Source organism: Phaethon aethereus (genome assembly GCF_964289735.1).
Source record: "Phaethon aethereus genome assembly, chromosome: 12".
Lineage (NCBI taxonomy): Eukaryota > Metazoa > Chordata > Aves > Phaethontiformes > Phaethontidae > Phaethon > Phaethon aethereus.
Window position 1 is genome coordinate 22,592,594 of NC_138588.1, and position 17,084 is coordinate 22,609,677.

General features: G+C 43.9%; 1 protein-coding gene across 1 annotated transcript in view; it reads right to left on the bottom strand.

The window, feature by feature from the left end:
• Nucleotides 1–16,666, bottom strand: part of ARIH1 (ariadne RBR E3 ubiquitin protein ligase 1) — a gene marked incomplete at its 5' end in the record, with an annotated part of 64,296 nt that extends 47,630 nt beyond the window's left edge. Inside the window, one exon of the mRNA XM_082005017.1 lies at nt 16,298–16,666. Within this exon, the coding sequence (XP_081861143.1) occupies nt 16,298–16,666 (369 nt within the window). The remainder of the gene's footprint in view (nt 1–16,297) is intronic.
• Nucleotides 16,667–17,084: the final 418 nt, after the last annotated feature.

Sequence of the window (17,084 nt, forward strand, 5' to 3'; positions counted from 1 at the left end):
GAGAAATCAATGAAACAAACAGATGGCTATTTAGAAAAAGCAATGACATACCTCTGTGTCCCAATCACAAAGAACATGCAGTCACCTTCCCTGCTCATCCATAGAATACTACTTGCACAAGCACCGTCCACAAAGCATATTTCAGCACCCTTCCCTCTTGACATGATACACCACTGCTCTTCCAGACGCCCAGGCTCTGTTTTTCCCTTCTATTGTACCTGAACCTGCGGTATAAAGATTCTCACCCCATTACAATTCATTTTGACCTGCCAGTTAGTTACTGCACTGTCCATATACATGTACCACAAACAGATCCGACTCCATCAAATACAGAAGAAAACTGTTGGGTTTCCCAGACCACCAGTATCCACAGTGACAGAAAGCAGCATCATTGGATACTTTTAGTCCCACACAGTCTCTCAGACCACCACCCACCTCTAGAAGACTAGAGAACACACATGGGTATGGTTTCAGTTCTGGTCTCAAACAAATATGCCTACTCACTAGTGCAGGGCTCAAAGAAAACATTCTATGTTGGTTCAAGAGGAATGCAAAAGCACGCTTTGCTACAGAAAGAAATGATGCTGAACAAAGGCAGAGGAGTTTAGTGACTCAGCAGCAACTCAAGCTCATGGAACCGCTGGCTCCTGGGCCTGAGCAACGGGAGCCCGACTGCTCGCACAGCTACAAGTGAACCAGATATAACTGACCAGGGCTAAGGGGGGCACTGGTTTATTATAGCCCAGACTGGGGTTATAATGTGCCAGACAGCTGAGCTAGCACAAGCTGGACAACAAGGACTTCCTTCCAAGAAATTTGTTTGTGAAATCAGTCTACGAAGGGCCATGTGTCAGGCGTGTCAAAGTTAGGTCTTCCCCATGTCAGAGTCCCCAGATCCTCTTGTCCCAAAAGACTTTAAAGCATATCAGGGTATAATTTGATGCAAATTACAGCCAGAGGTCCCACCTTCTCCCCTCCATTATCCCACCAGCAACTTTAGCTTGTATCTCAGAAAGCATAATCCAGAAATCTTATTTCTCATCTTGAAGAAAAATGCAACAGTTCAACATCTTTCTTCCAAAAGCTTTCTCCATTTGCAAGACAGACGTTGAGGGAGGGGGCTGCTCAGGAGTGCAGTCCAACTATTAAAAGCAGACCTAGCCCCATCTGTATCATCATTACCGTGTCTGTGGGCTAAATTCAGCTGGGCTACCAAACATAAGATTTTGATAGTAAACTGTAGGAATACTGCCAATCTCTATAAAGATGTGCCCTCAATGTAACCAAGTCATGAGCCTGGCAAAACATAAATACACTTTTTTTTGGTAAGGTCTTTTATTAGTCTATGTTGGAAAGACTAGAAGTGGCATATGTCAGGTCAGCTAGCCGTCAAGCTGATGGAAGGAAAACAACTCATAAGCACCACATTTGGATTTCAGGGGAACGTTGTCTTCAGTGACTCAACTTCTGAATGAACTGTACAGGTCTGCCGATGTGAGCTGCAGAAACTGTCCTGTTTGCATGCAGAAACAGAGGGTAAAGAAATAAAGCCGAAAGAAGAACTGTACAAGTGCTTTTTCCTTTAAATCATTTGTAGAAGTCTTAAGGTGTCTCAAAAAAGCTTTCCCTGCTTCTTTTCCCTCACTCAAATATAAATCAGTACATTAATTTCACTTTTGCCATAGTCAGCATTGTACATTGCCAGATTCTGGTCCAGAGCCAGATTCACCCATAAGGCTGTACCCATTTCACAGGCTTGATATATCTGTAGCAAACGGTCACTGTTCCTTTCCCATCAGGTAGCAAAACTGCTGTCTGTGCCAGCTCCAGTTTCCAGCAGCTCACAAAACATAAAGAACAGGTCGTTTCAACTCTGGCCAGTGAGCTACTTACTGGTCAGCAATAACTGGGACTTCTCTATGGATTTTGCATACCCTTAAAATAAGAGAATTCACTTGTTACTTTAAGCATGTTCAAAGGCATCACCTGGTCAAAAGGCACTTGATGAGCAGTAAGTCTTAAGAAGGATGCTGTTAGCAGATCTGTGAAGGTATCACAAGTTGTACTTCACTGTAGTAAGAAATGTGTACTGCACAAGAGTCTTCTATCAACACAGAATGGCACTGAGAACTTGCTTTTTTGATGGCTCTTTTACAGGAAGTATCTTATAGCACAATATACAACATACTGCCTGCCCTTTTCAAAAAGGCCAAACCATCACTTCATTCCTGTGGATCTGTTATCATGCTTCATCCACAAAGATCTGCTATAATTGAACAGTATCTGACTAAAAAAATGCCTATTCCACTTAAACCCACACCTGCAAAGTCCTTCCTAGAAGAGTATCCTAGAAGTATTTTGTGATGTCAAAAAGACTGTTTTTTTCCTCTAGGATAACTCAAAGAAATAACGATACCACGGCATATTTAAAGTGTGTAGAAGAAATGAACCAAACTCTGAAAGGATTAGAATATTTTTCTGTCACCCAGCATCACAGCAGTACTGGAAAGGATAAATTCCCAATAACTTGTATTCTTCTTCCACAGACAGTTTCCAATAGCAGGTCTGTCCGTAGGCTCAAACATGTGCCAAGACGACAACTAATTGATTCCCTGGATTAAGTCTTATAAATTCTCTTGAAAGGTCTCTCAAGTTGTCCTTTTTCTGGTCTCAAAATTCCTTCCAGATGATGATTAAAGAAAGGGTGTCCTCTCTTTAGATAGCAGGCAAGCAGAGGATCAGACCCCAAGGATGTTCAGCATGAAATGTCTCTCAAATGCTGGTTTAGTCTCAAATTGCCGGGTGGTCGGTCTCCCACCTGTTTTTGTTACAGGGCACTAGTGGAGAACATCTATCACAGTATGCTCAAACACAAATATAGATGAGGTGTTTATCATAGAAGAAAGATAACCCAGCCAAACTGTACATCATCTCAAGACAACTGCTGTTGAGTTGGTCCCTCAAAATCAGTTGTTTCCAGGATAACCCCTGACTGTGAACAGAGCTTTACCCCAAAGTGCACTGCCAGCACAAACTCATGGTTCTTCTCACCCAGCACTTATTGTGGTGCTTGATTACCCAGCATCTTCCTCTTCTGACAAGAATGAGGACAAAAGGACAGGTTAACTCCTGCAGCAGAAGTCAGAGCTCTCAGACTCTCAGGTAGTTGGGGGGAAATACTTACTATGCAAAAATCTTAAAATAACATGCCTGTGCAGCCTGTCCTGAATCTGGACTTCCACTTCAGAACATAATTAACATCTGCCAACACATACACAGACAGGGAGAAGAAAATGGTAATGCACGGTAACTTCTTCCATGAGCACAATGAAGTAGCATCTGCAAAACAAAAAACTAAACGAAAGCCATCCCAATTAAAAACTTCTCTCATGGCAACGGCCAGCTTAGCTCAAATATATTTTGATGTACAGTCACTGGTGGCATGCAACTGTTAACCCCTTCAGAGACAACGTGACTGATGAGAAACACAGGCTTAGGTGATTAATTTTTAGCCAGTGGCACTTTACAAGAGCATTAGAGAATTTTTATGGAGGAAAAATCCTTAACGTTCCTCCAGCTTCTCTTTCTCCTCCAAGCCTCAGTTTGATGACCATCCAAGCACTACGTATTGCTCTTCACTTGTCTGTCCATTATCGCTTCCGATTTTGTCCCTTCCTCAGAGCAGCACCCACTTTTACACACCATTCCCTCTCTGGCACGCTTCACTTGGACAGGGAAGAAATTCTACCCACTCACCTAAGCAGCAACATGCTCTATAGTACTTTAGGAAAGAAAAAACACACCACCCTTGGGCTGACTTCATCTCCCCATCACTGCAAAAAGGCCCTAAACTTGTTTACTGTCGCACATACCTGGCTACAGGAAGCACTTGGGTACACAACGCTGTACAACGTCACAGCAGTCAGTCAACATTCAGCGTTGATTTAATGAGCATTCCAATTTAGCAATCCAGCTCCACAACTGGATCCCAGTTCTTACCACCACATTCTCATTTTCTGACAGCAGACCCTACCCATGTTATCATCTCTGCACCATTCAGCAGAAAGACAGATGTCTTGCCAAATCGCAAGGCAATACAAAACAGGAAGAGCTTAGCCCTTTGACATATTTACTGGCAAAATATATTCCGTACACATGATGTCACCTTGATAAACGGGCAGTAGATCTACCCCAGCGATGCCTATGCCTTAGTCTACAACTCTCAATCAAGGAAAAAAAAAATTTAGCACTCTTCACACTTTTAAACTATATAGGCCCAGGAAATCATTGCCCATGCAGCAGTGTCTTGGGGATGTAATCTTTGGCAACATCTTCACATTGGCAAAAGCCCCAGAGCAGATGTGGCTATAGCTTATATCACTTCCTTGCACAAAAGCAGCTCTACCTGCAAAAGCACTTTTTTCTGCTGGCAGAATCTGCATCTGCACTAGGAAAATCTGCCAGCATCCTTTTCCCAACAAGCCTCTTCTAGCTCAGACCATTTTTTAATGATGACTTTGCAGTTTATTTACCATACTCTGCCCATTTAGTCTTACTTAGTTTTATAGCCAACAAAACAGAGCCCTGGCAACATCCTATTTTATGTGCCAGGATTTCCACTGCAAGAAGTAATTTTGCCTGTTTACACCCCAAAAGTTTTTCCTCCAAGGGCTCCACAGAAGCCACCTTTGAAGAAAGGATATTCTGGAGGCATGAAGCGTTTAGCAAGTGCCTTGTTTATCCTCATTCCCATCCTTTAACAAGATACACCTAAAATTGTAACTGCAGTCTCCAACTGCTGCAGGTATTTTTAACCAACTACCTGAGCTCCCTCGAGTTAGAGAAAATATCATATTGGGATTCAATACAGAAATAACAAAAACCAAAGTCATGCAGCAGTGAGAGAGAACAGGAAGCCTCCAACTTCTTCATTATTTTCTCGTTAAGGGCTTTGAAGACTTGCCTCTATACAAACTTGCATACATTTTATCAGAAGTGTTTCTAAATCGGTGGGGTTAAACCAGCAAGCATGTGCAACCCTCCAAAGCACCTGGGACATCTCCCTTTCGTTGGGGAATAAGAAAGAAACCTGGATGTGCAATTTTGTATTTGATGGACTGCATGCCCGCTGATAAGGATACCCCTTGTTCCCTTCACATTACGATATTACTCCCCATCATCAGAACCCAGGCTTCTGAAAGAGAAAAAACCCGCCTAATCAGTCCTGCTTTATACCTGATGTGGAGGCTAGCAATATGAATCGTTACCTGCCGGTCATTAGCGTAATTAAGTGCGCTGAAAAGGTTAGCATCCAGCCTCTTCCAGATCTCAGCGCTGCCTGCCTGTGAAGATACTCTGGCAAGCGACAGCAGGACATCGGTCAGGGAGCTTGCACTGCAGTACGCCAGGATGACAGAGATCTCAAACATCTCCAAGCACCTTCCTTCCAGCTAGTTTCAGCATCAGGCATCCCTGAAGACAACTCCAAGTCTTCGCACTCTGCTTCCCTCCTAGAAGCTATCATCCCAGCTAAAAAATAAGTAGCAGATACACAAAGCTAGCTCCCAAACAGTAACCCCCAAAGTTGATCAATGACACAAAAGGAGATGAGATTCAGAAATTAAGAAAGCAAGACAAGAAGCAAGCATTTTATCAGTTTCTCAAGCATCATACCAGTTTTTAGACAGTCTCTGAACCCATTTCCAGTATGTCAATACAGAATTCCCAACTGAAGGCAAAGTATCTTACATTTCCAAAGTATCTTACATTTCACCATATTCGACAACTATATCACGATACTTGATCCTTACTGTCACACAGAACCACACTTGCATTTACTATCAACTGCTGTCATCCAATATAAAACTACAGCAGAGTACATTTTCAAGCATTAACTTCAGCTCTCTTAACAATACAAATAAGGAAGTTTCAAATACATCATTTTACCAAGTAAAATAAAGAAAAGGGTTATTACAGAACATGCTAATGCATATCTAAAATATGTATAAATTCAAGAATAATACCTCAATTTGCTCAGATAGTAATACTTGTGCGAGGACCGAAAAGCTAACTACCACAACAAAGATGTTAGACACATTTGTTCATCAGATCTTCATAGTACTTGGAAACTGTTACTTTATTTTCCCCGTATGCATACCAGGTGGGATTTTTACTCCAAAGGCCTTCCGCTTCAACCAAAACCCAAACCTTCACATTAATAGCATCTATTACGTTCCTCTACACCTGAATAAATGATCCCAGAATGAGAACTGTCACTCTTCACTTTAAGGCAAGGACTCATGGTCAGGGCTTACTAGAGCTTGTCAAAGCTCCCAGAAGAGAAATGAAGCCACTAACTAAACATTGGAGTGTTCTCCTTTCCTGTCTTTTTCGTAAAAAGGTGCTGTTTGGCCTAGTTTTAAAATACACCGATCAGCAAAGCTCTGTCACTTCTGAGCACCTGTTCTGGAGTATAACCTCGTCAGGCCTTGGAAAGTTTCTCCTTCAGTTAGTCCCTCGAGACGTAGCGCTCACACACATACCCCCTTCTTCCCAGAAGCAGCCTTTAACTCCTCTTTTTTCCACATCATTCCTTCCCCCTCCCAATTTCTCAGATCCCTGAGCCTGACTACCATGTAGATCATCAAGAGTTAACTTATTCTTCAATTATTCTCCCCACACAGGAAAGTACATTGCAAGGGAGACTGTTTACTCATGTGAATTCTCCTGTTTTCCCTTAATCCCTCTCCACATTTCTGCCAGACAAAGGAATGCTGATTGCATTTGTATTTTGTTACACAAGAACACGTGCAACCCAAATTATCAGCTGCAGAGGGGATCAGTTTTGAAAAACTATACAGAGCTCTTCCAAAAGTTAAATACGTCCATATAGTTATACATGCACCCAAAACAGGCCACAAAAACATTGTCTTTAGGTGTGCATTTCTTTTGCTGACAGTGCAGAGTTGAGCAATTCAACCACCATCACTTCTGGCAAATGGAGCAAAGCAACTGCTCACAGGGTCAAACAGTGGGCTGACTGATAAGAGCAGAGACAAGGCACATTTAATCAGAAAGTTCACTGATCCCATTCATTACCTGGCCCTGCAAACAGCTATACCCATGCAGTCAGGGAACAGGAACTGCCTAAGCCAAGACCAACATCCATGTAACCATGCCTGCCCCATTTCAGATTGCACATGCACATCTCTATACACCCCTGCAGCTCCAGAAGCATTACTTGGGGTGAGTATTAAACACTCAAAGAAAAACCTCAAAGCACTAGAACAGTTTGAGCTGGCTGATGCTTCGAGCCAAGCAGCAATGGGAGCCTACCAAGAACAGCCCATACTGCCTTAGCTCAGAAAACCAAAGAAAAACCCTAAAAGGAAGTTTACTACCAGGAGCGAAGTACTTCACTACGCAGTAACTATTCCATCAGTTTCCACACGCACATCAAAGCGGCACAGGAATGGTAAAATCAAGCATGTCCTGGTGTGGTTTTTATATAATGAACTTGTTCAAATACCAACTGCTTCTTCTGTGGCCGTGGAAAAGTTTTGCTAATGTAAACAGGTCAAATGCACCTTGCCAGGGTAGGACATGCTTACTCAACACACTCCTTCAGACGTTGACCTAGCTTACTAACACCAGGCAGGAAACAGAAGCCTTCAGAACCACTTAAAATTTTCATTTCTTTATCTTGGAAGAAAGACTCTTCATGCTTTCTCTCTAACAGGAACAGGCAGACATTAAGTTTATTCTTTGAACTAACACCCAAAGTAGGCAGTTATTTTACCAGTTGACTATTTTCAGATATAAGTGTACAGATTGTTCTGGTTCTATGTTTTAGTGTGCCTTCTCCACCTGAAGAGGACTTTTAACTGAGCACAAGCAGAATCCTTCTGAGCAGGAACTCCTACTCCATCCTGCTTATCCGCTGGAAAACAGTTTAGAGTCTGCATCCCTCATCTGGTGAAATAACACACAGAACACTACTCCATCAAGCACAGACAATGTTTTTCTGAAGGGCTGTAAAAGGCAACAAGCAAATATCCAAGCTTTTAACTTCCGACATTGGGGATTATCTCCTTCCAGCTCCCAAATTTCTCAAATCACAAACAATCAAAGCTTGATCTTTTGTGAATTAACACGCACCCTCCCCACATGAAAAGGCATGTTCATGGTGTCCCAGAACATGCAGGGTGCCTCAGACAAGGAAGCCAGGCGGAGAATCGAGTTAATTCATAATAAAAACCTCTTCTCCTTCACACCATTACATTTCATCCACAAGTACTTTCCCAGAAGACCTACTTCTGAAGCAGATGGCCAAGACAAGATCCTTGCACTGCTCATCCCTGGAAATGAGAGGTACCACACAGTGCTCTGGGATGGAAAAGCTTTAACCGATGAAGATACAAAACCAAGAATGCTTTAGAAAAGGTTCAGAGGAAGGAACTTAACATGCCAACGTAAGGAGGCACCAGCTAGAAACCGTCAGTAGCGCTCAGGAAAAGGCCAAGAAGCAGAGTTTTCTGTAGGTACATAGGCTACCACCCAGTTACTCCTAGGTTATGGCCAAAAGCCACCCGCTCACAGAGCTCTCAATTGCTCCCCTGTCCCCAGCAGCAGTATTTGGCTCCTTTCTCCAATGTATCTGCAGACAACTACAACCTTTTGCTGTCGCACAGACATGCCAGAGTCTGGCAACAAGGAGAGGCATACACCATAACACTGTCACGGAGAAGTAGCTGCTGGACACTTAAGCTATCTGGGCTCCACGCTTGTCCAAAGCGGGGATGCCAAAGGGACATCCCTCCTAAGCCATTTTTTTCAGATGTTTTTTTTTTGGTCCTTACTGGACCAAATGGTAATTACCAGTGGTAATGCCTACCAGCTCTCAAATGCTGCCCAAAACAGCGGGCAAGACCGTTGGCATCGCCAAACAGTGCCACAATTGCCAAGACACTTGCACAAGGCGAGCCAACATGTCCAGAAGCAGGCAGCTAAGCTACAATGGGAAGCAACAAAGTATTTTAAAAAGTAATTAAATGGCTTATTAACTTCTTCCTTGTTCCAAGTGATTTAGATACTGTTAAGTATCTACATAAGATTTTGAATCTGAAATTATTCATTTGGCAAAAGTTCTCAGTCTCTAAAAACGGTCAAAAGACTTGATACAGATAGCTGTATTGCAGTGTTGCATATATACAGGGGTGCAAACACTCACCACAGTGAACTACTCTGAATACCAAAAATAATTACTCAGCATTGCTACACCACATAAACAAGGGACCTCTTTTGAAAGAGTGTCTGTAGTTAAATGGCCATTTCAAATTCTAAAAAGGCACCGATTTGTGAAGCACAAACACTACCAAAGTGAGAAATTCAGCTACTGAGGAAGCCTCGTATAGCAGCTTTCAAAGCATTTATTTAAACAATATTTCCATCACAGCTCAAGATCAAAAGCTAAAAGCAAGCTAAGGAATCAAATATAGACCAGGCAAACTCAAGTTTTGCAACACTTCCAACAGCAAACACCTGGGATGAAGAAGATATTTAAATGTTAGCAGAATTTCCATTATCAAATTAAAAAATAACTTTTTTTCTCCAGCTCACACGGAGTCGGTCTCTACCTCCTCAACACTGGAGCCGCCTGTGCCGATATCCTACACGAGCTCGGCAGACCTCTCTCAAACACGCAGGCATCTGTATTCTGGGCTGCACTCAAATGCACCATTTGGCATTACTGAGTAGCTATGAACCCTCTGTGTGTGTTTTACAATAAACGAGGCCGCAATTTTCTCTCTGAAGCTACTGAATGACTTCATGAAATTCAGCAGGGTTATATGCTTGTATACATGCAAAAGCCTCCAAATATTTTTTATGCCTGCCAATTATACAGCGTAGCCAGCCACAAATAAGAGAAAACACCATGTGCAGTATTTTTAGATCCCTCTAACTCCAAAAGTAATAGAAGTCCAGAGGACTGGAAGCATGACTCCAAACAGATAAGCTGTGGGCCAAAACACACAGAGAGGACTTTCAGCCTTCACAGTTACTTCCCATGGAAAGTCACAGCTCTCGTGACAAATTTGGGATTCTTTTCCCAGTTCTCAGCTGTTCAAAACAATCTTTCCTAAGCAGAGGAATGAGCAGCTACATTCTCCAGACAAGGCTCCTACAAATTATTTCTGTATGAAAACCTTGACTCACTATAACAACACGAGATCAACCGTCACTTCCTTAAACTGCTCTATTACATCTGACACCAAACAGCAGAACCACATTCTTTACTTTATTTCATTCAGAGTAAAGGGGAAGAGAGATTATTTTCAAAATAAAAAAAATTGAAAACAATTCAACAGGTGGCAAGGACACTTGGGGAGGTGCTGTACAGGGAATGACTTTTAATTTATGAGTTAACAGCATCACTTTGAACAAACATTGAAGTCTTCCAGGTCGCAGTTTTAATCATAAGCAGCAGAGACTATCAAATTGAAATTCTGTGCACCATGCTCCTAAATTTCACGTTGCTTGCCAGAGCTAAGCAAGAAATGTGAAATATTTCTGAATAGACACAGGACTGCCCTGTACTTCTATACTGTATCACAGGAACACAAAGAGCATCAGATACTTGGGTTTTTATTTCCTACTGTGAACTTTAACTCATGCAAGGCTAAAACTAAGAACTCAGAGCTTAGGATAAGCATAGAAGTGTAAGCTATAGTTTCATTTTTAGTTATGCTTTAACACCCAGATACAGCTATTGTTTCACATCAAGGACCACAAACACTGCAGTCTCAACTATGACTTCTCTGTGGCACACCAGTTTCCAATTTATAGCAGAAGTAACACTTCCACTTTGCATGGCAAGTATGGTCCTGCTCACCAAAATTAAACCAGCAGGGAATAGGAATAACTGCATTTACTACTTATTAAACACTTGTTTCTAGCTATTTTTTCTTGCTTTTAGAAAACAAAGAGTGTTTTCAGTTTCACTTTGAAAACATCCCTAATACATGCCAGTCCCCATCTGCACTCACAAGGCCCCCCGAGAGAAGGCTGCCTTGTTGTGATTTTTGCAAAACTATCTTGAGACAAGAGAAACCAGCTTTTTTTTTTTTTTTTTCACTCATGGCCAGCCATGAGATTTACATTTGGCCTAACAGAAATGGAAATCTAATGTACTAAGCAAATGGGTCATTTAAGTACAAAGTTTAAATTACTCTGGAGACTTAACAGATAAAACAAGACTCTTCTACGTGGCAATGCTGAAATTTATAATAATTCTAAGAAAAATAAAGTCTATTATATTCATAATTACATGTCTAGGCAGCCAGGAAACAGATACCATGTCATTTCCAAAAGTTTTGCAGTAATCACTTATACCAGATTTCAGGAATGCTTTGTCACAATTAAGTTCACTCTGCTCCTTGGAAATATTAAATGCATTCCTACTATAATGAAACACCTTATAAATGCCACGTGACAGAAACACAGAGTTTAACAAAGCATTTCCTTCCAGCATCATAACATTTTAGGGCCCCAACAAGAATTTTATTATCAAATAACTAACCACACAATAAGAGAAGTTAGAGGCTTGCAAATCAACTCCGCACAGGCAGCACGAGCAGACCCAAATGCAAGAAGCATCAGCGTGAAGTGCTTCCTCCCACAGACTCCTACCTAATGCTTGTCAAGCAGCTTCAAGTACTCCGAATTTTCAAGATGTCATCTCTAACATTAAATACAGTTTTAAGCACAACCCTGTACGACAGCAGCAATTCCTGGTGCTCAATGGTAAGTCATTCCTATTTTGGACAACGTATTTGGAACGTATTGCCAACAGCACTGAATTATACCAGCACCAGGGAAATTTCCTAAGTTATGACTGGAAATCAGTATGTTTTGTCCAAGCAAGTAAAGCCACTCTTTAATAAGATTCCTTTTGCCAAGCGACAATGGGTTCACACTCGCCGTAACAGAGCTCTATTTAACCGCAAAGCTGCAGCATTCTGGGGGATATCCGCACCGCCTCAACTCTGCTGGCCTCTCAAAAAAGCTACTCCTCAACAAATTTAACACACACAGCACTGTCACTTAGGAGTGGTCTGGAGTTCTGGCTTATTTTAACAGCAAAGCTTTTACCCAGTAAGGACCTGACCTTACTTTCAAAGAAGTCATCCAGCTTTGTCCCCTAAATGAGAAACCAAGATGCAGTACAAATGCTCTGATGTTACACATCAAGGTTCTTCAGAGAAGAACAGGTATTTTAAAGGCTACAGTAAAGAGAAAAGGTATTTTTGAGCTAGACTAGCTTTCGTTGGATCTGGTGATGCCACCTCCTTCCAGAGAAAGCCCAGGTTCAAAGCTCAACAGGCTCACAACCACGCAGCGGGTTGGGCACAACACTGAGCCACGTCCAGGATCCTACTCTCTGCTGCAAGGTGGGGAGAATAAAAAGAAGAGGCTCAACTCCCTTTTCCATGCTTTGTTTTAAACATCAGCCACCTCAGAGCATCATCCCAGCATTCTCAACACCTCACCATTACAAAGTCCAGAAAGAATATGGTCAGTGACATCACAACAATGTCATTGGAATGCTCCAGAAAAAGGTGACCAAAAAGGGGAAATTAACCCAACTCAGAAATACTGAAATCACGCAAGCTTGCAACAAGACAAAGGGAGCACTGGGCCAAGCAAGACAACAGAGACACAGATCATGTGCTCTACTCACAGTAGAAATAAACATGCTATTCTAAACATTTTTTTTCAAGTATTTTCAGAAACTCTAGAGTAATGATGCAAACAGCAAGCTGATATAAAAAAAGATGTAACTATGGTAGAAAATTATTTGGACAAAAGTTCACAGAGGAATAATATGGGGAAGATGTTCAACTGTGGGAAAACACCTGTGAGAGGAGAAAGCCTTTTGTTCAACACCATCTCTATGTCCAGGTTTTGAGAGTTTTGTTTTAGAATTGTTTAGTAGCAGTTCGAAAACCAACAGAAATCTGCCTGTTTACTTTGACAGCTAAAATTCAAAATAACATGTCAAATGACACTCTACTCCATGTAATTATAATAATTTAATGGACGTGATCTGAGGTGGGGTTTAAAAGTCTCAGCCAATCGACAGCACAAGGTTAAGGGGCTTACTCATACCCCTATTTTTGCATTCGGAGAGGAAGGGGAATTCTTGTGCAGCACACAAGAGTCAAACCACATTATGAGCATAAATGCTAAACAATTTGCAAAAATCATCATTAAACACCTGAAATCCCACTTATGCTCAGCCAAGAAAGAGTAAATGCCGAATATTCTGAATATTTGACTCATTCTGAAGCTTCCCTCGTTCACTGCAAGTTCAGTGGTCTTAGAGGACCAAGCAATATAAAAAGGTGATACCTCAGCATCGAGCAGCCACTTCAAGAGCCCATTACACGCTACAGCACGAATTACACACTCTGTAACCAGTAAGTTTACCACAAGTTAGCTACTGCTTCTGCAAAGTCTCAGGACATGGATTTGATCTCAAGAAGAAGTTCATGTTTTTCTTATACAGCTTGTGTTTGGAAATGACTAAATGGATGGGAGAATAAATTTAATTCAGTCCCTTCAACTAGTAGTACTATCAGCTAATGAACTGTTCAAATGCAGTGTTTTAATATGGACAAAGTTATACCTGCCACAGCTCAGATACTCCCTTGCAGATACTTCATGGCTCACTGCAGCTGCAAAGATGATCAACTGAAAAAACAAAATCCTATTTAAACCTTACTCCTGATCAGAAGAAATCAGCACCTTCACTGATTAGAGGGAACAAGACCCACAGCTGAAGTTTTCAGGTATGAGGTAGCTCTGCATTACGTCCTCGCTTGAACAAATAAGTTCCCAAGCTCTACAAAACATCACCGCAACCATCATCATTTGATACCAAGAACCCAACGGAGATGCACGGAGACCAAAAGCCATCCAGCACTCGATTGGAACAAGTGAATCACAGCACTGCAACCGAGGATCCGCAGCAGGATCCTGAGCCAATGTGACTCCAGAAAAGGTTTACTGAACCAGAAAAGCAGCAGCAGCAACCCTGGTTGAGCGCCAAAAAGCAAGGCAATAAACAGAACAGAGCCCTGGAAGATTTCACCACCAGCAACAGAAGCGAGGATGAGCAAATACTGAAGCATCAACTGAATTCAGTTCACTTACCTCTGAACAGACTAGAAATATAATGGCAGTAAGCCTGCATTTAAAATCAATTCAGAGCAGCTGAATGTTTTTCTACTCTCTTCTCATACATTCCAGGGCTTAAGCTGATTTTAGGTCCTGAGTCTACCCATGACATTCTAAACAAACTGGCTTTCTGCACTCTGTTAAACCAGGAATAACTACTGCAAACCTAAAACTAAAGCATAAGCAGCAGCCACAGTGGTTCTGTGTAGGTGGTTTGCAAAGCTTCCGCAGAGCCCAGCGCCGCCAATTCCATGGCGGGGTCAGGCCTCCCACCGCCACTCCAGGTACAGGAGCAGGAGAAGGGTGTCTCTACCTATATTGACTTCTCTCCACTAGTTCTGCAACTCTGAGGTCAAGTTCATATGGATCAAGGGCAGCATAAGAGGCAGGGAAAAAAACCCATAGACCAGAAAGCAGAACCTTGTCTAAGAACTCAGGACATAGGTGAATTCACCATACCGGCCAGGTCTGGGAAATGCACGAGCAGGAATACTCACTCCTCCTCGCTGGCATGAACTTTTCCATCGCTTTGCTTACGCAAAGATAGGACAAATGGCAAAACCTGTTCAATGCAATCAGTATGGGTCATGATTTTTGCAGTCTTAGTCATTAAATACAGACTCACCATTTTAATTGCTATTTCAAAGGATAAAAACTTTAAGTTACCAACTGTTAGCACATGTACTTGCCATTTGTTTCCTTCCCTATGTTACAATCAATAACTAGTAGCAAAGAAGTATCCATACTTAACCATGGGATCTTTAACTGGAGGGTAATCAGCTAATCTAGACAGATTCCTTTATTCAGCTTTACATGTACAGTACTATTATTAAAGTTATAAACTTTAATTTGACTTAAGAAATGCCATTTACTAATTTAGTACGCAAATACTTTTACAGTTGTTTGCATCAAGCCTCCATATAAACTACTGTGGATTTACAGCACATAAAGCAACATTTTAAAGCTGCTATTATAGCCACCGTAGAACACAGAATAGTTGGGCAAAAAAGTCACTAAAGTATCTCATATTTAAACAGATTTACCAACACTGGAAGTACATACAACTAGTAAAACAACTGCTTTCTGGGCACTGTGTCCTTCAATATTTAATATCCATAGATTTCACTTTCTCACACTATTCCTGTTTGCATGTCGGAAAAGGAGAAGCATTTTCTATTTACTGGTTATAACTCTAAATAATACCACGTAAATGGGAACAAAGGAAAAGCCAGGCACTCTGGTCACCTGCAGAAAAAGTGAACGGCATCAGAAACTTTATGGTGAGCTGGAACAAAACCTTGCCATAAAGATTTAGAAAAGGGTGCCAGACAGTTTCAGTGGCTTGGTTTTGTGGGTTTTTTTTCCCAAAAGCTCAGGAGCTAAGAGGTAAGACTTAGATATTTTTATCTGAAGACAGTAAATGGTATTTTGAACTCAGCTTCATTTTTAAAGCGGCATGCTAAAAAAAAAAAGGGGGAAGTTATTGTTTTGAGGCAACTGCTCACATCCCTCCTGGCCTGTGCTGGAAATAAACACGGCAAGGTTCAACCCCGGGAGCAGGAGAGCGTTTGTATGTGGCGGGGGGGAAGGGAAGAGAGAAGGCAACAAAACCAGAGCGGTGCCTGGCTGCCTCTCCTCAAATTCCACAGCTTGCTATCGACTCACCGGGTTACCGAAGGAACCGGAGGGGCTAAAACCACCCCCGGCCAGCGTGAAGAAGGAGGGGGAGGAAGGCAAAATACAGATTACAGCCCACCGGCTGGAAACCACACAAAGAAAGAGGAGCCCTTTTCAAGCCAAGGGCCTCCTTCCCGACGCTTCCATGGCAGGAAGCGAGCTCCTGGCCTGCCCCGAGGGGCCTCCCGGGGGAAGGGGTGCCGGAGAGCCCCCCGCTTTCCTCGGACGGCATGGGGCTCCCCAAGGACTGTGTGTGTGAGGGGGAGTCTGGGCAGCGGGAGCGCCGGGCCCGGCGCCCCTCAGGCGAGGCCCGTTGGCGGCGCAGCCCGCCCCGCCTCCCCGCCATCCCGGTCGCCCACACCCCGGTCCCGGAGGGTCGCACCTGGATGACCTCGTTGACCTCGCGGATGCACTCTACCATGTGCTGCAGGATCTGCTCGGCCGTCAGCACTTCGTAGCGATAATCCTCCTCCTGCTCGGGGCCGCCGCCGCCGCCGGGGCCCGGCCCGCCGCCCAGGCCGCCTCCACCACCACCGCCGCCGGGGCCCAGCCCTCCCGTTTCACCGCCTAACAGCCCGTCGCGTTCTCCGCCGACGCGCAGCCCGGGCTCCACCAGCTCCACCTCGCCCAGGTCCAGGTTATCGTCGGGCTCGTCTTCCTCCTCGTCCTCCTCGTCCTCCTCCGCGCCGCTGTCCTCGCTGCACTCCTCGTCCTCGTCGAACTCGTAGTTGTAACCCTCGTCCGAGTCCATGGCGAGGCGGTGAAGAAACGGCGGCGGCTCCCGCGGCCCCCCCCACCCCGCCGGCCTGGCTGGTGCCCGCCGCCGCCCCCCCACCTCCGGCGCTGGCCCCGGCCCCGGCCCCGCCGCGCCTCAGCCGCCGCCGCCAACAAAGGGACGCGGCCGACCCGCTCCGTCACCGCGCGCCGCGCACGCACGGCACGTCATGCCGCGCCGCGTGACGCGCCACGCCGCGCCTGCGCGGCGGCCGCCATCTCCCCTTCGCTGCGCCGGGAGCCATCTTGAGTGCGCGCCGCACACACGCCCCCCTCCACACACTCCCCCCGCCTTAACCCCGCCGTCCGCCGGCGCCATCTTGAGTGTGGCACGGCGCCATCTTGAGTGTGGGATGTCGCCATGCTGAGTGCGGTGGGTGGCGCGGGGGGGAGGT